This window comes from Cladophialophora immunda (assembly GCF_000835495.1).
Source record: "Cladophialophora immunda strain CBS 83496 unplaced genomic scaffold supercont1.3, whole genome shotgun sequence".
Classification (NCBI taxonomy): Eukaryota; Fungi; Ascomycota; class Eurotiomycetes; order Chaetothyriales; family Herpotrichiellaceae; genus Cladophialophora; species Cladophialophora immunda.
The window spans coordinates 264090-287941 of record NW_015622543.1 but is presented as its reverse complement, the minus strand read 5'-3'; the positions used below and the strand labels follow the sequence as shown (position 1 = coordinate 287941).

The following is a 23852-nucleotide window of genomic DNA, read 5'->3' as shown; positions in this document are numbered from 1 at the left end:
ATAGCTTCGTTGATTGAAGGATATATTTGTGGATACCTAAGTTTGGTCTCGTTTCGGAAGTCAGTTATACAAGAGCATATATGAGATTTGGGTTAGAATAGATAGTGAACTGGGAATTACGAAGTTTATTTTATTCTTTATAGCCAATCTCTTGCACCTCTTGCTAATCCCGACTTAGGACGTATCGCAGTATTTCCGAAGTATCTTGAAGCCGGAGTCTATGGTTGTCTTCTGCCACTTCCCCACCATCGTTATCCTCCGTCGAGTGGAATTGCTTCTTTCGCTTCCTGTCCCTCCAAAAGCCTTCATCGATCTCAATATCCTCTAACAGATGGAGCACAACTGTATAAGTGCTATCAGCGCTAATAATATCCCAAGCGTCTTCTGGCATCATAGCTTTGCCTTGTGTATCGTAAGGGATGAGACCGTGTTTTTTACATCGTCTCAAAATATCTTCGAGCTTTGCACGGCTTAGATCAAGTTCTTTAGGAGGGCCAGGATCTCTTGTTATCTTTAACTGAACTTTAACGGTTTTTTCAATACCAGCTTTCGGAGTGGGCTGGAAAGTAAAATGCTTGGATTTTGCCTTGAATGCCTGCTCCGTTTCCCCAATCTCCGCCTGTTGCTTTCGTATCTGTGCTTTCAGTTTTCTGTTATTATCTCGATGTAATTTGTGCGTACTCGATTTCAGTAACAATATCTGCGACTTGAGATCGACGATTTCCTGTTGGAGTGCTTCCCTCCCTTGTGAGAATAGATTCACTTGCGCCTGCTTTTCTTCGACCTCCTGTGAGAGCGTATTTACCCGAGATTCGAGGTCGCTATGCTCCTTCCATGCACGGTCCTTATCTGAGGTTGCCTTCTGGAGTTCGATATCCCATTTATTCTTTTCGCTTTGAAACTTCTCTCGCTCTTCTCGTAAGTTTTGCTCTTGGGCTTTTTGGGCTTCCTGTGCGCCCAATTCCAAGGTTGAAAAAGCCTCCCCAAGCGTAATAACCCAGTTACTGAGGAGAAGCCACTCTTTCGCAACAATATCTTTGGCTTCCGATACCTCCTGCACATTTTGTCGGAGATGTAACGTCGCTTCGGAATATAGCTTACTTTCCAAGCTCACATTATCAACCCTTGTTAGCTGAAGACCGGGCCCTTCCTTCTTAAGAGATAGTGATACATTATCATAATCTATTAGTGGGATCTCGCCTCTCCTTTTATCGAGTTGTTGCCTTGTCTTCGTCATTGCTTGTCCTAGTGAGCGTAGTTCGCTTAGTAATGTCTCAGTAAGGCGAATAATTTCCTCTTTCATCTGCGATTCACACTGCTCGGCCATTGTTTTCTGTTTGAGGCTTTCCTGGGCCTGCTGAAGCTGGGTCTGAAGTTCAGTATTCTCTTCGAGAACGTTGTCGAAGCGAAATTTCATTTCTTGAGCTGTAATGTTTCCAAGTGCTAACTGTGTCTTCGAGAGGTAGGCCTCGAGTTCAACAGCCCTATCTCGATGAGTCACAGATAGCTCGCTAAGATTTTGGCTTTCTTGACTCCTTTGGTCCAGCTGCTTCTGGAGATCTGAGTTTTGGCTTTCCAATCGAAACGTTGACTCTTGGTGCTCGCTTTGCATTTGGTGCAGCCGACTTTTCAGTTCGGTTATTTCTGAGGTGAGTGATTCGTTTGTGGACTTATAATCCTGAAGCTGGCGGTCTGCTGATCTCGAATCTTCTAAGGCCATTCTTTCGGCTGTATTTCTCTCCTCGTTATCGGCCCGCAATTTATTCACTTCCAGCTGCAAGATCCTCACTTTCTCTGCCAAAAATTCATCTTGTCTTCCTTCACTATTCTCATTCGATAAACTAGGCGAAAGCATCGAGACTTCGCTTTGTCTTCCACCAATATCATTGGACAGGCTCTGCGAAAATAAGTTTGAGTCCAGATCCATTGTAGAGGTCTCAGAGGGTATTGGTGGTATTGGCACCGTGTCGCAAAAGATAAGATCGCCAAAGAAAGCCTTATAGACTGCGACTCGAACAAATAGAGAAGAGAGTCCTCGTCCATAGCTAATTTCATCCTCAGTCCAGAAGAGGGGTAAAAATGTGTAATCATGGTCATATTGATAGGCGAGCTCCCAATGCCGCCCACACCTCCTCTCTATTCCCTCTCCATTCTGTTCGACAAATAGAGTCGGCGGAGCGAATGAAGAGGTTTTTTTCTCCGCCGTATTGAGAATCTCAATTATTCTCTTCTTGTTTTCCTCAAATTGTGACTTACTGAAAGTATAAGTGGGAGGCTTGCGAGCCTGAAGTAAAAATGCCGATGTCCTTGTCTCGTCTGGATCAGCCGCTAGTAGCCTTGAAATCTCATCGCTTTCAAACCCTAAGTTAGAGGCGAACCGGGCAAGAGATGTCCAAAGGTACGGATCAGGTTCCTTAGGTTCGGGTGTGGGTCGGCCGCGTTCTTTCAATGGCGTTTCAGGGATGAATAAAGAGAAGTCCCTTCCTGCAAACAGAAAGAGCTGGAAGATCCCCCAGCTCAGTTGCTGCGTAGGGCTACCTGTATAATATCGTATCGACGATTCTGATTCTTGCACACAAATAGCATCACTCGACTCATCTGAATTCTTAAAAGAGTCGGCCATAGCCCTTCTTAGTGTCCTAGAGACTGGAAACAGCCTTTTGAGTATTTTTGCCAGAGGGTTTAGGAACTTTTTATCCTCTCCGAGCCCGTGCAGCGAGGGTATAAGTGTTTGAACATTGAGAATATTCTCCCATATACGATCTCGTCGCACTGTGTCCGTCACGAATGCGAAAAGGCTACCGTTGGCCATTAGGGGCTGAACAAATTCGAAATCTTCCTTACACCGGCCGGGAACTCGTAGCTGCAACATTTCGACAGTGAATTTGTCGATCATTTGCATCATTTGCTCGTCCGCATCTAGTATATAGGACCAGACTGTTACAATATGCCGGAAGTAGTGAATAAATTCCTAGTTTTAAGTTCAATAGACTACTCCTTTCGGAGGAATATTTACGCACCTCATCGCATTTCATAGTGATAGCCTCGTGACACATCGACAATGTGAAGCCAAACCTCTGGCCGGGCATAGTTAGCACCTCGTTGAGAGCGGCTGGGAGCATACTGTGTTTCAAGAATTGGCTTAAGTTCTTCTGCCTGTTTGGTGAAAGTCGGGCACGCCACCGTCCTTCCGCGAATACGTTCCCTTCTTCATGGTACTGACGGATATTATAATATATTTCTAAATCACTGTATGCCCGTTGATTGGCATATTGCTCACTCAATATATTTTTCAAATTGATACTGCTGTCTTAGTGACTGTGTTAGTGAAGAGGACATATCTCGCACGCGTTACTGACCTTTAAGGTAAAGATCTACAGCCCAGTATTTCTTTCCAGGAGGAAGGACTGGCTTTCCGGCTTCGACACGCGAGCGACCTTCAAGACAGATGAGCGGACGGTGAGCGGGGAATTTCACCACTGGCGGAACTCCATCGGGATTCTTTAGAAGTTGGTGTTCACTAACATCTGGGGTTCGAAGTATATCCTTAAGCTTCTCATCTGATATAATTGCGACAATACGGTTCTCTGGCTCCAAAGGCAAGCAACCTTCCGTACGGAATACGTTTCGAAGTCTTACTATGTTGGCCTCGGCGTCCGCCGAGATTGGCTTTTCGAACTCGAGATGGCTTAATCCAACGCGTATCGTCCCGCGAAAACTCGAGCTTCTCTCTTCACATAGTAGTATTTGCTGCTCGTCAATTAAGCTCTGTTGCATATCGCCTTCTAAGAACTAAGCAATCTAGTAGCAAGACCAAGTAGAAGCGCTGAATAACGGTGAGTTAAACTAAGAAGACTAGGAGACCACGAAATTAGATATTTATAGAGTCTCGATGCTGCTGACTCGTAAATCCTTCCGGCTTACAGCACTGCCGTACATCGATCTCTCTATTTTCGATACTGGTATATATAGACTGTCAGCCACTACTCTCATATCCTTTGATAATTCATTCTTGTGAGTATAATCATCCGAGTATGGACTCAAAGTTTGAAGAACGGCGACGCACGAGACTCCCATTTGGTGGGGCCTTCAAGGCACAGTTCAACATTGGCGATACTTTGTCGAGCGGGCAACCTGACTTGGCCAAGACTACCAGTGGTGTTAAAATCCATCACTCAAGCAGCTCTAGTGATAAACAAACGTACCGGCAGCGCCACATACAAGTCCAGGAAGGAAGCCCATGGCACGTTTATAAGGAGAGATACGACGTTACCCTGGGGGAGAACCTCGTCGTCGGCCAACTAAGGAAAGCGGACTCAAATATTGTCGGAAGAGGTGAAGGAATAGACAGCAGGGTTAAACTTTACGCGATCAGGAGTTTCGAAGCCTCAGACTTTGCAGAAAAAGTCCAGATCCTGCAAAAGATTAGGCACGAGAACTTCATTGACGTTTCCCACATCTTTCTAGATGAACCGACGTGCTACACGATTTCAGATCTTGATGAGATATCCCTGTTCGAGTTTTGCAAGCCGAAATTCAACCTTACCGAGACACAGTTAGCCGCCATTATTTGCCAGGTATGCCTTCGATTCGTGATCGGAACTCGCTCATTGGTTTGAACAGCTTTTGCAAGCAGTCGAATTCCTATCTTCACAAAGCCTAGAACTAGGCTTGTTGACGTGTGCACATGCGGTTGTATCTAAGGAGGGAGTTGTTAAAATTGGTAAGGATCTTTTTGGCTTCTACTCATTTATATACTAATCTCTCAGTCCAGCCAATCCCCAAGATTGCTCGAGCCAACTATCCATTCGGAAGTATCACATCTCGAGGGACACCCTAAAGCTTCAGGGCATCATGTTAACACTTATCGAGAAGTCAGAGCCTGAGGGTCTCCCGGCGGAGCCAACTCAACCTCATAAGTGGTCAGCTTCCCTAGTGGAATTCTTGAACTCGCTGCCTCACCAAGAGCCTGCACAGCTTCTCCAGGTAATAAAATAAGAGGCACAAATAAGAACGTTTCACTGATTGAATTCAGCACCATTTCCTCTTCGGCGCTCCTGATAAGGCCGAACTGGCATGGATAGCCTCTCTAACAAAAATTGCTGTTCATATCCGATACGATTATAGGTAAAGAGGTTTATATAATTAGAATACAGTTAGCTCAGAAGTAGCTGCTAAGACGTATAGCGATAAATGACGGGGTGGGGGGTTATAAAGCTATACTAGTAACGGTCTCGCCTTGCTACGCTTCTATCCTAGTTTATATAGACTCTCCCTCCTCTCCCTAGCTTAGCCTCTTTATATTTACAGTCTATAAGTCTTAGTACTCTTGTCAAGAATGACAAGTCCGAAGGCGTAGCCTGGAATGCGTTAAGAGAATTTCCCACCTAGGGGTAGGTAAACGGATACGACTCGTATGAGAGACTTATTACCCCCTCTCATATTTCGAGTCTTATAGCTTACTATCTCTTATCATCCCTCACTCTACCTATTCTCTAGAGCTATTCCTCACTACTCTCCTCTTTCTATACTATCCTATTAGAAGCATTCTTAATCAGTGTGTGTGTGTGTATGTGTGTTGGGAATGGCTCCCTAACGGACTATCAAATAAGTACATCACCCATCTATACGCGCAGAACGATAGCGATTCCGAGGCTGAAGAGCTTGGAAAGCTAGCCTGAGCCGTACGCTTGTATACATCTAGCCTTCTATGGCCTTTGCGCCCTAATTCGTAATAGGATATTAGCGTACACTTAATATTGGTGTGCGCTTAGTTACTTCCGATATCAACAAAGCGCACGCATAATAATAGAGGACACTTATTCCCAGCGTGCGCTCAACATTAGTGTGCTATCAATATCAGCCTGTACTGTATATTAGTGTGCGCTCGTCTACTTCTGTCAGTTCTAAAATTAGATTAGTAGGGTACGCTCATCACTAGCGTCCACTCATCATGGGCATGCGCTCAACATTAGTGTACGCTTGCCCACATCCGTCAAATTCTAAAATTGATCAATAGCGTACGCTGATTATCGGCGGACGATCATCGTAAGCGTACGCCCAGAGTTAGTGTACGCATCTCATGAGCACACACCTCTCCATAGGGCACACTTAGTTATTTTACAGCTTATCACTAAGTAGGTGGGAAACCATACAAAAATAGCAAATAGACTCTCAGGCACAATAACTGTGTATTGATAGTGAGCCTACTCTAACAATACGTACACTCCTATCGTTATCCAGGGTGTAGCGCTCGTTTGGCAACGGTACAGCTATGAAACAGGCCATGGTAGCGATACAAACAAAGTAACACGGTGTACGAATCTTGATGACGGCTTTGTGACTGATCCAAAGTCCGAAGTTCCGATGTATATTGAGAGGTAAGCACGGACGGAGGGTACCATTGTATATAAGTTTAATTCTGTCTCTTCCGCCCTTCTGGGCCACTACAAGATAATTAAGATGTCTGTTTATGCCTCTTGGTTAGAGAGACCGCTAATATATGGCGTATTTACGCCTATCGGAGTTATTCTATTTACCCTTACAATGGTTATTCTAGCCTGCGGCTGGATAATCCACCAACGGAGCGTATGGTTCGCATCAACGGAGATTATTTATTCTACAACGTCTACGGACGAAGATAGCGAAGCCGAAGATTAAGAACCCTATATGCAGAAAAGTTGGCTAAATATCTGGCATTCACAGTAAGGGATAGTAAATAATTCATTCTTATCTTTAACCGTTAATCTCAATCTCAGGTACATCGGAAAGGCACCAAAGGAATGGCCGGATTCTACTATATTATGGGTAAATGAAAGAAATATCCGGAATGATTTATACTTTTGCCGAGAACAACATTCTCTTCCGAAGAGCTATGTGGATGTGAGCTCTTCCAAAACACATCTCTCTATACAGTCGTGGTTATTGGTTGCAAGAAGACACAATGTCTAGGTTAGCTAACAACAAAGCTTCTGATAGCACTATCCGTCTATTTACTGTGATATTAGCTTTAAGCACAGTAGATAGCTATCGTTCCTAATAGAGGAACCGTACAGTGAAACGGCCTTAATTGCATATCTTGATACTAAAAGTTCCCCTGTCTACAAGCACAGCCCCATCCTATCGCATCAGGTGATTTTTGCCAAATTCAACTTTCCGCCAGTGAAGTGAATCGTTGGCACCATGGTGATCCCGCTTAACAGTCCGAATGTCCAAGACATTGTCTTCCAACCGCCAATTCTGAAGACAAAGCCACCCCAGAGCGGACCGGCCAAAAGCCCGCCAGCAAGCCATAAAGAATACAAAGCATATGCCTGTGCGATAGCCCCTCTAGATCCAAAAGCTCCTGGCTGAACTCGTGTTTGAGATTCTACCGTGAATGTAATCTCTGCCATCAGTGGTGGTGTTGCAAGTGTTGTCGTCATACCAAGCATCGCGAGGAAAATGCACAGGAGAACGATTTGTCCAACTCCACCGTGGGTGATAAGCCTCATAAGGATCCAGATGGGACATCCCAAAATAAATGCTGAAGCCGCCATCCACTTGGGACCATATTTGTCCGTCATTTGTCCAATCCACGGAGCCAGGAAGGTCGGTAACACAACAGGAATAAAGATGAGTCCTGCTCCCTGTGCTCCCCACGTGAATGTATCTCGCACGAATAGTGGAAGCACAGCATCCAAAGACGTAATCATCGTCGCTTGTGCAAAAGTGGCCCATAGCGCGACGTGAAGACGAGGATTTCGAAGTAAGCGTAGTGTTGGCGATATAGTCCGAGTAAAATTTGCCCACCACGTATCTCTCGCAGTAAACTCTCCGGATCCGCCATATTTTTCGAATAACTGAGTCTCGCTTTCAAGCCAGAGAGGCTCTAGGTGAGGAATGTCTTCTCGGATAGGCGACGGTATGATACTGGGAGTTCCATTGTTTCCAAATGCGACGGTCCAGTATTCATATTTTTGATATTCAAACCACGGCGCGGCTGCGCTCCGTTCAATTAACGCCAGTCGCCACGCCATATCCAGAGACAGGAGGCCGAAGGTCACTGCGAACACCGAATGATATCCACTTTGTTCGAGTAATAATCCACCGATGACAGGAGCAAAAAGGAGAGCCAGGTTTGTCCCGAGGCTGCAAATTCCCATTGTCTTTCCCACTTCGGTTTCTTCAACGGTCTCGACTGCTAACGTAAATCCTGCAGTCCACGTCAAGGCGCTGGATATTCCTTGCAAAATACGTCCCAGTACCAGGACGCTGATGGAAGAGCCGATGTAGAGGAGAACCGTGGCCCCGCTCAACGTAAGTAGAGCGATCACGAACGTTGTACGGCGGGATGTGAAGTAATCGGTTAGGTATCCTGCAAGAGGAGATGCAAGAAGCCACGTCCCTGCGTAGCAAGCTAAGAGCGTTGAACTCCAAATTCCAACTAGTCGTGCTTGTTAGATAGGGGTTTGAGTCGAGGAACGGGGTACAGTAATACCATTTTTGGGAGCAACACCAGCGCGTTGAGATAACGCGAAAGGGAGAACAGGCACAACCTAGAAGATTATGAGATATTCCAATTCAATTCGGGTTTCGGTCACGTAGTTTCTCACGATGCCATATAGAAAGCAATCGGTAAATATAGCAAGAGTGCAGGAACTGACTATAAATGCCTTGGAAGACCGAACTCTGAGATAAACTGGCTTGGCCGATGGATTTTTGGGCGTACAAGTCCTCCGGAGGCGCCGAATGAAGTTGACGTATAGCTTGCTGAGCATCGTGTTTCCGGTGGGAGTATGGAAGTGAGAAGACTCAGTCTCCAGGACGTACAAATCGTATGTTAGGTTCAAATATTAATAGGTGAGCAATATTAATTACGAAGTAGAGAGTCCACCCCGGTAAAGTTAACCTCATGCGGTGTACAGTGGATTTCCACGAAAGAGATACCCATTTATCAGCTAGAGACATATCTCTACCTATCTTTCCCGTTAAAGCCGATCATTTTAATCGACTTGTAAGGGGTTGAGTCTCACTAGAGCGGAGCATGTTGCTTACGCCTTCGATTCGCCACATATGCTTCCTTCCCTTGCTTACATGGTTACTTTACCTTGATCACGAAATCCGATTATCTCACGGAACACTGAAATGGATACGGCGCCAATTTCACACTCCTATTTAACTTTGCTCTCGAACCGCGGCCTAGTATTTAACATAACTATATCCGCACATTTATTTGCTTCCCTTCTATCACGGCATATACTGAGATAAAGACTGCAAACAGTCATGAATCTAAGCCAACTTGATCAGTACGGAGTTTCGCAATGGACTGCCTTTGTCCCTCAGCTTCCTTCTGCCTTCTCACTTCCCCCCCAGTTTCGGCAAGTGGAGGAGCTTATTGTCAATCCACCATTACACGAAGCGATCTCGTCATTGAGACTACGAACTAAAGTTGACGAACTTCCGCTCTATCAATGGGACGACTTTGCGGGTCTATCTACTGCCGAAAAAAAGCGGCTACTGGTGATCCTAACCTTTGTCGCACACGGATATATCTGGGGTAACGGTCTCGGGCCACCACTAGAAACGCTTCCAGAACAGATTGCTCTCCCTCTAAGCTATCTAAGTAAGGAACTGGGTATAGCACCCCTAGGGACTTATGCGTCTACAGTACTTTGGAATTCGCGGCGGAAAGATCCCGCTAGAGGGTGGTCATTAGACAACGTGTCAATTGATTTAACATTTACGGGTACCGAGGACGAGTCATGGTTCTATAAAGTCAGGTGTGTTCGCTACTGCCTCAACCCCGGCCTCATCCAGCTATTATACTGAACGTCAGTTACTAGTGTTTGCGTGGAAGTCGCTGGGGCCCAAGCGCTTTGGAGTCTTCTCAGCATCCTCCTTGAAATTCGCCAATCAAAGCCTGATCCAGGCTTAATTCAGCGGCATTTTCAAAATGCACAAGCTTCTTTTGACGAAGTATTAGCGATCCTGATCCAGACTAAAAAGATGAATTCGGAGGTATTCTACTGGGATATACGCCCATACTTTGCCGGGTGGCACCTTATTCTGCCACGAGGAGTACATTATGCGGGAGTCGACGAAGCATCCGCCTCTCGAAGCTATGTGGGTATCTCTGCGGCTCAGTCATCCCTATTCCGGGCGTTTGACATTATTTTCGATATCTCGCATAGTGAGCCTGGAGCAACTTATCTACACAAAATGCATGAGTATATGCCGTCACCCCACGCCAGATTCCTTGACGATTTGAAAGCCAATTTTTCCGGCACTCTCAGAGCTTTTATTACCGACCATGAAGAACTCAGGGATATGTACAACCAATGTCTTCGAAATCTGGCAAAATTTCGCGCTGTCCATAGAGGCTTGGTGCAAAAGTACGCAGTACAGGAAGCGTCTCGTCCGAACAAGCGCGCTTTTGGATTAGCCAAGTCTGTGGCAGCTGGTGGTGGAGTACAAGGGGCTGGAGGTACTCCTATTGAGTTGTTTCTAAAATCAACATGGGACAAGACTGAAAAAGCTATGGTTATCAAGAGTCGATTATGATTTGGCTATTGAGGGGATTATTTCGTTGAAGGGTTCGTTCTAGGCTTTGACATGGCTCGGGTCGGGGTTTTGGTTCGGTTTAGGTTAGGGCTAGGCCCACTCCACTAACCCTTAACCAGCCAAGTCTGTCTGCTGAGCAACATTGCTCTTTGGCCCTACGTAAACGGCAACCTCCAGCAGTGTAATTACTACGTGGTGAAACAATGCCAAAACAGTGAGAGTCATGGCGACGAGCAACATATTAAACATAAGCATTACTCTACCATTTCCTCCGCAATTCCCATTGCCCGGCGCACCTTTCTATCTCCAATGCAGCAATCCAATACAACGCAGGCAGACTCGAGATACAAATCCTAACGGCAATGCTGGTCGATACTACTGTACAACGTTTTGTAAGAGATGTAAGGATGATGTAGCCCCACAGGATCGGATGAATGTAGGTTAGTCTACCTAGGATGACAATATTGGGGTTGATGATGAAAATCCACATTGCAATTGCGGTTATCCCTGTAGGCTGGATCGCGACGGATCTGGCTGAGGATTCTGGACTTATGTTACAGGCGGCTGTGTGTACAGTACTACTCTTCGAGTCCGGATGGTTATACGGCGGAGGACTTGTGTATGCAGAACCGATGATAAGAACTTGATCGATTCCGCGATCCCTCGGGTAGCGATGCAGCTCCATCCGGGCGATGTCAGGTCACATGCTTTTGACGATATGCATCTCTTTCGATCTAAGCCTCATCAGAGTTATCGGAGTCAGCCCCACGATCGTAAACGTGGTGTGATGTATGACTATACGTTTTCTTTTTCGATTAGTGTGCCTCATTTCCTCATCTCGCTTAGGAAGGAAATATAACCGTATACCCTGTTTAAGCTTAGTGTGCATCGTTTCCTTTGGCAATAGAGACGAGAAAATATCACCATAATCTTCTCCTTCGAAGCTAATGCGGCCCTTTTATTCCCTTGTCTGCGTAAGAATTACTACGTCCCCGCAATAGTTAATTAGATTCTGTCCCTGAGTAAGCAGATAGGGTTCCTCTATTTCTAGTGGGTGAGAGTATTCGAAAACGTAGCCCTTAGAAAGTAGTTCCCGGAGGGGTTCAGTCACCTTCCTCATATAAAAGGAGATTATTTCTCCAGCCATATAGACTATTAATTGTAGCGACATTCTTCTAAAGTATAACTTCTTCCACCAAATACTAATATTGAGAGGGGTGCAAATATGCCAGTTTCTTATCATCGGTTTGCCACGTCTACCAGGGGTCGCTTCCCACCGCTACGACGCATTGACATAGTATCCAACGAGAAAAATAATGTCTCTTCTACCGAAACTACCGCTCATGCGACAATGGGCCTATCGAGCTTTACCTCAACCCCATCTTCTTTGTTAGACAAATACTATGGCAGTCCGGTCGACCACAGAGATTGGCACAACGCTCTTGAAGTCGTTCAAAACTGCAAACCAATACACCCGGTACTTCTCATTCATCGAAACAAAGCGGCAGAGGCAGCAAAGGAATTTAAGACACTGTTTCCAGGCCAATCGATATACGCAGTGAAAGCGAACGACTGCCCTGGTTTACTACAGCTACTCTACGACAGCGGTATCACGTGGTTCGAAGGTGCTTCTATCAACGAAGTAAAATACGTCAAGAGCCTTCTACCGGAATCTACCTTATGTTTCATGAACCCGGTGAAACCTCAAGAAGCTATTCGGGAGGCCTACTCTTACGGCGTCCGAGTGTTTAGTCTCGATTCCTCGAAAGAATTAGACAAGATTGTGGAGTCTACCTCTTCAGGTTCTCAGCAAGCAACAGATCTAACTTTATGCGTCCGTATCAAGGTACAATCACGACACGCTAAGTTAGACCTTGGGTCAAAGTTTGGGGCTGGGCAAGATGCTATAGCTTTACTACAAGAGGTAAGACGAGTGACTCCGCAGGTGGGAGTATCTTTCCACGTGGGAAGCCAGGCAATGTCACCCAAAGACTATCAAGACGCAATACATCAGGTCTCTACTCTAGTGATAGACGCTGGAGTTAATCTCAGGTTCCTTGATTTCGGCGGTGGATGGGCTGTCAAATATCCTGGAATGTTACCCCCTCCTCTTTCAGATTATACCAAATCGATCTATCATACCTTTTGCAACCTACCATTCGGACCTACTACCCACCTTTGGGCGGAGCCAGGCCGGTGGCTTTCCGCGAGGTATCATTCAGTCATCGTTCGGGTCGAGGAGCGGCGTGGGCTACACCTATACCTTAATACCGGCCCCTATGGGATCCTCTACGATGCTGCACAACTTAAATGGCGCTACTCCGTCAAGCTACTTCGCGACTCACCTCCAGACCAACCAAATATACCATTCACATTCTATGGGCCGACTTCTGATAATGACTATATGCCAGGACCCTTTTATCTACCTGCTGATACTACATATGGCGACTATATTGAGATAGAAGGAGTCGGCGCCTACGGCTGGGTTATGCGATCCTCGTTTAACCGTTTTACCACATTCGAGATCAAGAAAGTACAAGACTAGTTCTCACGCAGGTCGAAGTTGGAAAGGAATTTGTAGGCTGTTATAAGCCACATCCGCAAGCTGGGCATACCTATTGGCAACTCAGTAGAGAACGAAGAAGGTGTCCGACAACAATGAGAAATAGGGAATACTTATAATGAAAAACTTCATTTGCACTCTCTTACGACAGTTGGTCGTATAGGTCCAGTAGAATGTGAAGTATCTGATTGAAAACTGCCATGCTGTATCCCAGCTCTGATATAATTGGATGATATGTAGCGCATTGTCCTCGGTCTAGCTCTGCCTAAAGCTGGATTATATGATCATGAGGTAGACTAGGAAAAGTATAATCAATCGCTTTCGTAAATTCCGAAAGGGGCGCTATATCCATACTAGGATATATGATAGGAAACCCACCACCATCAACGATGTCGATTTCGGCTCACGCGTCCATCGCTAAAGTAAAGATTTGATGTAATGCGTCTTGATACTGTAAGGGTCTAAGCCTATGACCCCTCAATGGCAAAATTTAGACGGAAGCGGCGCCACTGGAGCTGTAAGAGGGAGTCCCTCAGTTAGATAGTTAGATCGAGAAAGTAGCGATCGGTATAATGGTGTAGGAATGAAAGAGTAACTATGTCCATTTAATAGCGACGAAATGACGACTGTCGCCTTTCGTTATACATTCCGGGTTCGCTTCTGCCTTGAATTCCGTCAGACGGTGATTTATTTACAAAGTAAGTAATAATAGCATTGTTTATTTCTAGCTTATTGCTTATGAATAACCTTATTCTATTATTAATATCAATGTTTAGCTAAAATAGTGCTGCACCTACGAAAGTCAGCTACTCACAGATTGTATTAATAGGTGCCATTTTCCCGGTTGTTAATCTTGATCCCCTTATAACGAATACAGGAACATATTTTATTAGGGCCTCCAGATAAACTAGCTATGCATAGAGACACTCAAACAAACGCAAACTGGAACGAAGTGAATCATATCAACAGACTAGCAATACAGTCAGCTAAAGCCGGTTATTAGAGATTGCTAAGAGACTATTTCGAAGAATTCTCCGATTTGACAGCTTTATCGAAGACAGGTTTAGGGAGATAGCTATGAACAATCCAGCTACAGTACTCGGTAAACAAAAGAAGCATACAGAAGCAGAAGCATTACACCGAAATGAGCTACAGCTATGCCTAACAGTATTAGGCGTAAAACATCCGGATACTTAGACTAGTATAACAAACCTCGCGATAGTATTACTTAATCAACGTAAGTTCTTCGAAGCTGAGGAACTACTTCGACACGTACTAGGCCTAAAGGAAAAGATCTTAGGGAGAGAGAACATTTCAACGGTCAAGAGTGTGGTATGCTTAGCGTGTAAATTAGATACACAACGTAAAGTCGTGCAAGCAGCAATTCTATTTGACCGTAACATCGTATAAACGGATTTTCGGACCGGAACATACTATCACCACCACTTGTCAGCAACGCTATTCCCAAGTGGCACTTAGACGAGCAGAAATCTATTCATCACACTCATCTATGGACAACAACATTGATCGTCGTGCAAGGCAAGAAGAAAAAGAGGAAATTTAAGATAAGCGTTAAATATACGTGCAACGCAATTTCGATACTGTAGCTTCTTTAGAGGGCGGGTGTATATCAAGCTCCCCTCTTTAAGCGAAAAGGAAAGTAAAGAATAAAATGATTCGAAGTTTAATCCGAATATGCTTACCAATATCCACCATATATAATGTGTTCTGCTTTCTCAGTCTTTCGACGGCTATCTTCAACGCATATTCATACTGCTGGGAGAGGAATAAGGTGTATTTGTCGGAGAATTGCTTCCAAGAGCCCGGGTTTTCAACTCCTTATCCTCCTGGACCAGTGCACAGCAATAGCAGCAGCAGGACGTACAGAGATCGGAGAACCAGTTTCCTTTGATACCGTACTTCGCACGTATCTTGCCCCTATAAATGCACTGGAGAAGGCGGTTGCCGCCAAAGCCCATCAAAAGGCTGTATGCAGAGAACTGGTCGTAATATCAATTCGGTATGAGATTAGCTAGCGTATACTCAAGAAAATAAAAGTTCCCATACCATCCAAATCCTATTGCAGCATGCGTCGTCGCTCTCACGCGTGTGCGTCTTTGTAAATAGGATACATGGACAACATAATGCCATACAACCTATTCAGAGAATTAGATGCGGACGGTAAAAGGGGCCCAGTTTGTACTTACAAGTTTCCAACGGCGAACAACACTCAAAAAGTCCAGAGGACCATGTTCCCTCGACTACGCCGGAGGCGGACCGAGTCTCAGTAGGAGGATTTGGTTTCATAGTGCGTAGCTGTAATGGTCGCTGTGGGTGAGAACTGACAAGATGGACGAGACGGTAGCTACTTAAATCGGAGCAAGGACGAGCAGACATAGTAAGCTTGGGAGTGACACTGGGCGATCCCATGTTAGAATGAACTATTACCTCAGCACCCAAGTCCGGGAATCAATCCGAGCGTTATCTAGCGTGGAGCTTCGCAATACGAGAGAGAGTTCGTAAGCCTCAACGCTATGTGAAGTGGTATATTATCCACTTCCGACATATGCCTCGCCTCTTGTCCCCTTAGAGAGTTCTGACGTCCAAGCAAGGGAAAAGTCAAAACCCGATGAACCAACAAAATCCGTCTGCTCGCGCAATAGTCGTTACAGTCACCCAATATTACCCCGAACAGTTACACAGCCCCTCCGTAGGTCCACGCCAGTCATTTGGACCAAGGCTATCAGATTGAGGCCAAGCACCCCTAATCGTTACATCGTCCTTTGACCGAAGGACCCACTGCTTCGAAAAGTCCATCTAAGCATATCCACGCTCTCAGTATCTTCCTATCAGAAGCTATGGAGAGAATCCACCAGCCGGAGTATCGGCCAGTCTGTGCTCAGCCGACTTCGCACTAGTACGAAACGTCTAGGAATTTGCGTCAGGAGTCTGTCGGCAGATGTTCTTCCTTATCGATAACCTTACAGCCTTCCCCTTAACTCCCTCCATTCTTGATCTCGCAACTCATGTCTCGAGGATATATCTACGTCTGACACCCACACCCACCGTTGGCTCTCATTACACGTTTATCAGCGCTGCCCCGTCATTCCCATCGACATATCATCCCGAAGATGAAACGGTATAACGGCAAAGAATTGTCCTATGGCCCGCACAGCCTAAGAAGATCGAAGCGTTTCTGCAACCATACAAGCGATAAGACAAGTGCCTACTTCCGATTTCTGGACCTCTCCCCAAAGATCAGATGTTTGTGCTACGAGAAGATCTGTACAAACACCATCGAAACCGTGAGATTCTTCCTTGCTGTTCACGAATACAGCAGAGAGAGTGATTTTTTCGATCAATGGGCTCAAAGGGAACTCCTGCTACTCACATTCTCTTCACTTGATGATGCCGAAGGCTTGTTGCCCAGTTCACAAATCGCGATTTCCGACCAGGAACGAACCATGACAAAGTCGCACAGCAGGGCTTCCTCACAGCAGCTTACCGAGGTTCCACTGGCTTACAATATCTGGAAATATGGTCATATTGCCATCACAATGCAGCCATCGAGAGCTGAACACCCTTATTTCGGTGTAGTGCAGACGAAATTGCTCCCAGAATTATCCGAGGACTGGTGGTTGGCATCAGCTAGTCGGGTGGTCGTGCAGCCCCATAAGAATCTGGACATACTTTCTGCGACAAAGGACAGCTTTCGAAAATTGAAGCCGAAGTACGACTGTAAGATGCTAAGCATTCAGGGCTTTGATGACTACGGCGATCTAAAGAACCAGGAGAAATTGTGCACCTTGGAAGAATGCGATGATTTTGACTTCCACCGAAATTTGTTGAATCCTGGGGAGATCTTGAAGCTGCTGAACCAACTTATCCTTCGACTTTCTGGCGTTCAGCATACGGAGCGGAAAATCAAACAAGCAATCCAATTCATCGGTGCAGTTAAGGTTAACTGGGCTCACAGCAAATATCGTTTTGACCTTCCGGCAGACCTTGACGCTCAAGCACAGTTTTTGCGTCGTGTTTCTGAGTGCGAAGCACAGTTGCAAGCATTGCTCAGTTCGAGGGGGATAGTAGACTTGAATACGAAAGATCGACACGGGCGCAAAAGAGGGATAACAGTATAGCTTGGAGTATGTGATGTACAGTATTTCGAATTTTAATGCTTGAAATTATAATAAACTATTGGGGTACTCACGTAAGGAGCAACGTTTTAGATCTCGCAATATGTAGGCAAAACTGGTTGTGCCAAAAGAGGCCTAAATAATCTCGATCCGAGGCCGCAATTGTAGACATCTATAGCATAACACACAGATAGTCCGAAGATCTCAGATAGTACAAGCCACTCCTTCCGTGGTACTCTCCTGTAGACACTGAGTAATAGTGTATAACACTGTCCTATCTATTGAAGTGGGGGTAAAAACTCTTAAGAGGCTATAGTCCATCTGCAGCTAACAACAAGCGAGCTATAACAATGCGAAAGAACTCAGATATTTTGTTCAAATCTACCACTAACCAAAGGAAGTCTATAACCACCCTAAGCACCGTCCTTGTCGTCGAGGTTAGAGCCCATAACTCGTCTTTTATATACGTTAAAGCCTGTCCACTTGTCCAGGGCGCCCGTTGTGATCGCAGCGTAAGTATCGAGTCCGCCAAGATAACTCAACTGCTCTCTATGCTTCCCCGGCACATTGGCACCCATATACCAACTATTTGTTTCGGGATATAACGTTTGATTACTCAAATCCTGAATGTGTTTCCTCCATAATTCTGCTGCGTTCTGCTGTGCGTCTATATATGCAATACCTTCGTCGCGCATCTTCTTAACCGCCGCAGCAACCCAGTCAACCTGTGTTTCCACGACGGGCGGAGCATTAGAGAAGGAAATAGGTGACTGAGGCCCGTAGATCATGAACATATTCGGGAATCCGTTGACGGTGAGGCCGAGGTATGTATACGTGCCTTTCGCCCATTTATCCCTTAAACGCTCGCCGTTGATGTCGGTAAGGTCCATTTCATTTAACGAACCAGTAACACTATCATAGCCTGTGGCAAGAATAATGACGTCGTATGGCTCATGTCGGTCAGAGAGTGCGATGCCCGTTTCCGTGAACTCCTTGATTGAGTGTGCGTTAAGGTCGATAATTGTGACGTTATCCTGGTCCATACATTCGTAGTAATTGTCTTCAAGTGATGGTCTTTTTGTGCCAAAGTAATAACTTTGCTTCAAAGGCGCTAGGATGTCTCGCTTGACTGGGTTGTTAATCCGGGGGCGCACTTTCTTCGCCCAAAACTCATACATCGATTGGTTGGCACGCTTGTCCGTGAGAATCTCCGGGAAGTTAGAAACCAACAAGTGAATTCCGCCCCGCTCCCATAATTCTTCAAAGAGAGATTCGCGGTCTTCTGGTGACACATCCCAAAAGCTATGTTGAGCTGGATCGTAAGGAAAGCCGGATTTCGTCCGTTTGGCGCGATCATACAACGAGCTGTAGGCGCGGCGGTCTCGGTCCTGTTCATCTTTGCTCATTTGCCTTTGTTTCATTGGCAGGCCGATACTAGGTGTTCTGATATAGGCATGGACCTCACAGTTTTCCTGGGCTAGGGCCTGGGTGATCTGTACTCCGGTCGCTCCAGACCCAATACAAGCGATCTTCTTCCCTGTCACGTCAATATCAGGGCACCTTGCAGAGTGAAAGAGCTCTCCTTGGTACTTCGCCATATTCTTAAATGCTGGCACATGCATTTTGTAAGTGGACCCAACCGCCATGATAAGGTACTTGCATTTGGCCACGACACCAGCATCAGTCTGCACTGACCATATTGCATGAGTGGTGTCGAACTTTGCTCCCGTCACCACCGTGTTAAAGTGTGCGTCTTTGGCGAGGTCGAGGGTCTTGTCGACATGGGCAAAGTACTTCTTAAGCTCCACATGGTCGGGAAAGCGTTCTTTGTAGGACCAGGTCTGGTAGACTTCTGGAATTGACAACCCATAGTAAGGTGTCTCGGAGTCAACGCGAGCGCCTGGATACTTGTTCCAGTACCATGCTCCCCCAAAGTAAGAACCTGCCTCGAAGAGCTTAACGCTCAAGTGAAGTTCTCGGAACTTCCACATTGAGTACATGCCACTCATGCCGCCGCCGACGATCAAGACGTCGACTTCTAGAGCGTCATTATATTGTATATGGTTTCTCTGATCTAGACGAGAGGAGTCGTTTGTGGTGTCTGCCATTATCGGTTCGCGCTGGCTCCAGCGTTGGATAGGATGACAATGATAGTAAAATAAAATAACGATCTAGTTCGTAGTTATGACAGTAAGTTTTTATAGTTAACCAGTACTCTTAGTGGACGAAGTTCATAACTATATCAGTATCAATTATATATGTACCCTTTTTGCAAATCGTAGGAGTTCGGTAGCGATAATCTGACAGTGGGGCGTCGGCGACACTATGCTAATCCTGTCAGAGGGACTAGGAAAAAATTTGGCGATTTTATTATGGTCAATGGATGGGTGGATCGATAAACGTACATAGTGTGCGCCACCCAGATGAGGGTCGGGAATAACAGGCCTTAGGATGCTCTTTAACCTATTTCTCCGTTAGCCAATGACTAATCCGTGATCTCCCCAGACCTAGACTAGATCAGGGTCACCGAGCATCTTCATAAAGCCTGTAGACCGTGTCAGCTTGTGTTAGCGGCGGTTGAGCGGAATCGAGGCTAAAGACGGGCCCAGGCAGCTTTCAGCGCCCAGCTGTCAGATCACCCTTCCTCTAATCGACACATCTTCTGAGTGACCGAGCTAGAGGTTGACTCCCTCTCAAGAGATTTAAAGCCTAAAAGTATAAGTAGGTGTGTAGTCACCTAGCTCTTATGAACAAATCATTTCCACAACGGCCAGACGGTCTATCCTGTTCTACCTTATCTTATCCTCTCTTAACCTAGCCTTCGTAGACTTTAGAAGGTTTCAGAACTCTATAGACTCAGTCATTAATCTTAAAAACAATGACAGAATCAGCCATTCCAGACCACCTAACCACCTCCCGGGTTTTCCCTTCGACACTGAACCCAGGATACAAGCCGCCGTATCCCACTTACACCTCCCGATTTCCGCAGGACCAACAAGAAATTGTCAAAATGATTCTAGGTTCGCAACATGAGGACGTACGCGAGACTACGTCTCCTCTGACAAGAGGCACGACAAGCCCTGCGGCTCAATCGGCGCTCCGGCGCATGATCAGTTTCGTCACCCAGACCCCAGAAGTATCAAAGCCCAAATTTTATCAATTAGCCTGTCAACACGAGGCCATCCGAGGTTACGAACAGTGTCTCATCGCATATTGGGATGATAAAGCTACGTATTACGAGTGGAAGATCGCCAGCGGATTCGAGGCATGGTGGAATAGCCTTGACCCTACGCTCGAAAAGCATGGATGGTTTCTGGAAGTGTTCGTACCCACGATGGAGAGGTTCGAGAACGCTTTCACGAGTCGCACAGAGCCAGAAGGAGCGGCACATCTACAAAAAGTTATGAGCGGTGCCATCCAAGAGCATAGTTATTGGGGAAGCATGCGGGACCGTCTGCCCATTTCGGCAACAGATCTTTTGCACGGTGACAAAATCACCGGTGACACCACAACTGTGGCCGACTCCAGGATGCGTCGTATCCGAGTTCAGGGCCGAAAGAACCTAGCGGTCATTCGTTCAGGCCAAAATTGGTCCTCTGCCTCTAATAACGAGCGAAAGCTCTACCTCGACAAGCTGTATCCAGCGCTGGTGGCAGGTATGCAATTCCTTCATGGCGAAGAAGGGTTAGAGGAGGGCTGTATTAGCCTCCGCTTTATGTACGAACTGGACAAAGAGACTTTGAAGCCGGTTACAACAAAGACATTTGGTCTGGCTTTCTTTGATGAGCTCAGGTCACTCGAACGATGGAGCAAGAATCATCAAACGCATAAACGTATCTACGGTGAATTCTCCCGCTGCGCGAGCGAACTACAGGACACCTCGCTGGAGTTTTTCCACGAAGTGTTTGTCCTGGAAGGCCAGCTCTCCGAGTACATTAGTTGTCATTCTAAGACTGGGATGCTTCGGTCGTTGTGAATAAAGAATTACCTTAATTAGAGGAATTACAAGCACATGGGCAAAATTACTATATTCCTCATTCATGATATTAGGCTAGACCTTCGTTATCTCTGCTCGGAGTTGAATTTTGCAGTGCTAAAGCATATGCTAATATTTCAGCCAACATCTAGGAATCTAGACACCGAGAAATTTGAGACGCACTTGGGCAGAGATAATCTGCGCCTATTTCCAGTCCGCCTCCACTATCGTGATGAGTAAGTAGGGAGTCCACTGCAATGACATAAGGCCCAGGTTACACTTCCGACGGACGCCGTTAGGGAAGATGTTGCGGATGCTGGCGGTATAAGAAGCGTAGTACACTCGGTGTACTATGAGTTTATATAACATACACATGTGTCCTACCACCGTCCTTGTCAAAGTTTCACTTAAGGTGTCCGGAAGGAGTACACGTGTTTTCACATCCTCATTTACATTTGCAACCTCTCCAGAAATTGCATTATGAACGGACAGCGTCAGGCCCATAGCAACTGGGCACCAAACCGGCTGGAACTAGTAACGATGGTCGTTTTGACTGTCGTATCTTTCATGGCCGCTCTGGATTCGACCATTCTTGTGACAATACTACCAGTGAGTCTTAGGGAGTGTCTTTGGAGTTGGCTAATAGAACATCAGAACATCTCGTCTAAGCTGCGAGGATCCTCCGTAGACGCCTTCTGGACAGGAACATCTTACTTACTCACATCTGCCATAAGCCAGCCGGTTATCATGATGTTCTCAGAGGTGTTTGGCCGCCGAATGGTGGTATTGTGCTCTATCGGTCTCTTTGCTATTTCATCTGTCATATGCGCCACAGCTCCGAACTTCACTGTCTTACTCACTGGTCGCTTTCTCCAAGGTGTCGGTGGTGGTGGTATAATCTGTCAGGTTCAAGCAGTCTTTACTGACATTGTGCCTGTCGAGCATCGACCGAGATGGTTTACCCTGGTCCTCATGGCTTGGGCGATTGGCACTATCTTTGGTCCGTTCATAGGAAGTGGCTTGAACCAGATTGCTTCTTTTCGATGGGCTTTTTGGGTAAACCTACCTTTCTGCGGCATCGGTATCGTGGCCTCACCTTTTCTCTTGAAAAGTGCAAGTTATGCGGAACCCTGGATCAGCAAAGTCAAAAAAATCGATTGGCCTGGAGCTATTTTATTCTCATCGAGTATGGCGAGCTTCTTATTATCGATTTCGTGGGGAGGTGTACAATATCCCTGGGGACGCTACGAAGTTTTACTTCCTCTTTTCTGCGGCCTTCTTGGATTTCTGGCCACTATTACCTGGGAGAGACGGTTTTCACCTCGACCCCTTATTCGGCGATCCATACTACGCTCAGCGCCTCTAAAGGTGTCATACATTGGGGCATTCTTACAAGGTTTAATTGTTAGGAATTATTACGAATTATGCGAAGGAAAATACTAATATGACCTTCAGCTATTCTCTGTCCTCTACTACATCCCGTTCTTCTTTTCCGCCATTCACCTTACGTCTCCAGTCGTCTCAGCATTATACCTCCTTCCGCTCTCCTGCTCTACCCTTCCAGCATCGATTCTTACTGCTTTTGGCCTAAGGCAAAAGCTGACCTTCCAGACTGCGACCAAGCTAGGATGGCTAATAACATTTATTGGTTCTTGTCATTTCATCCTCTTGGGGAAACGCACTGCTATAGCTAAATGGATCATCGATGCCTCCATGATGGGAATTGGGAACGGTATCCTGTTACCCTCCATAAATTACGGTATTCAGGTGATGGTAAACCCGGAGGACTCAGGTCTCGCCATCAGACAATCGGAGGACGCAAAGTCGGACGCGAGTCTCAGTGCTACAACTTACACCTCAATCAGAAGTCTCGGAATGTCTGTCGGCCTTGCGTTGGGGGGAGCTTTATTCGAAAACTTCATGGCTCGAAGCCTTCGGGAGAATGGCATTACTCTACAAGTTGCTCGAAACGCCGAGGGCTATATTTCGATATTGAAAAATATGGACCCGACAGACCAGAATACGGTGAACATTGTCGATGGCTTCATGAGCGGCTTCAAAGCCGTTTTCGTGATGAACACCGTAATATCAGGTATAGGATTAATGGTATTCCTCTTATTTTTGAGGAATGAAAGGCACGAAGGCAGCAACGGCCAAAATCAATGTCGCCAACAAGCGCTTTCAACTCTACTTGTGGAGGGGCCCCGGGTCCCGTTGAAAGTACATACAACCTAAAATCCCCTCGAATAAATACTAGTTATTTATTATCATTTTCCCTTTGTCACCCTCCTATACTGTACACACTCAAGGAGTCATATCTTAGTCCTATAACACTTTTATAGTTCAGCAATAATATTTCGGAAATACCACTTGATGCCCACCTTTTGTTTTTGGAATCTACAGTGTTCCCAAGCGAACCTTTTCCTCTTTAATACTAGCTTTAGAATTCTTATCTAGCGACCTTAAGTGAGCATTTTCGGCCATGTTTATAGGACACCTAGCAATTAGGAGAGAGGAATTTCTTGGGCTTCAGGAAATACTTAGACATAGCTTACAGATATATCGCTCTTTATAAGCTATTAACCCTATCGCTTCCGGAAGTCAACAGTAAAGGTCGACCTTCTACTATCTTATT

At 45.8% G+C, this 23852-nt stretch overlaps 3 protein-coding genes across 3 annotated transcripts; 2 read left to right on the top strand and 1 right to left on the bottom strand.

Moving 5' to 3' along the window:
- Positions 1 to 163: 163 nt before the first annotated feature.
- PV07_04708 (uncharacterized protein) lies at positions 164 to 2905 on the bottom strand (the record flags this gene model as incomplete). Its single annotated transcript, XM_016391542.1, has 1 exon — positions 164 to 2905. One exon carries the CDS (start codon positions 2903 to 2905, stop codon positions 164 to 166), a length of 2742 nt encoding a protein of 913 aa, XP_016249061.1.
- Positions 2906 to 16236: 13331 nt separating this feature from the next.
- PV07_04707 (uncharacterized protein) lies at positions 16237 to 17244 on the top strand (the record flags this gene model as incomplete). The annotated part of the gene is made up of 1 exon (XM_016391541.1): positions 16237 to 17244. The coding sequence occupies one exon, from the start codon at positions 16237 to 16239 to the stop codon at positions 17242 to 17244; it is 1008 nt and encodes a 335-aa protein (XP_016249060.1).
- A 5689-nt stretch (positions 17245 to 22933) lies between these two features.
- PV07_04706 (uncharacterized protein) lies at positions 22934 to 23452 on the top strand (the record flags this gene model as incomplete). Its single annotated transcript, XM_016391540.1, has 1 exon — positions 22934 to 23452. The coding sequence occupies one exon, from the start codon at positions 22934 to 22936 to the stop codon at positions 23450 to 23452; it is 519 nt and encodes a 172-aa protein (XP_016249059.1).
- Positions 23453 to 23852: the final 400 nt, after the last annotated feature.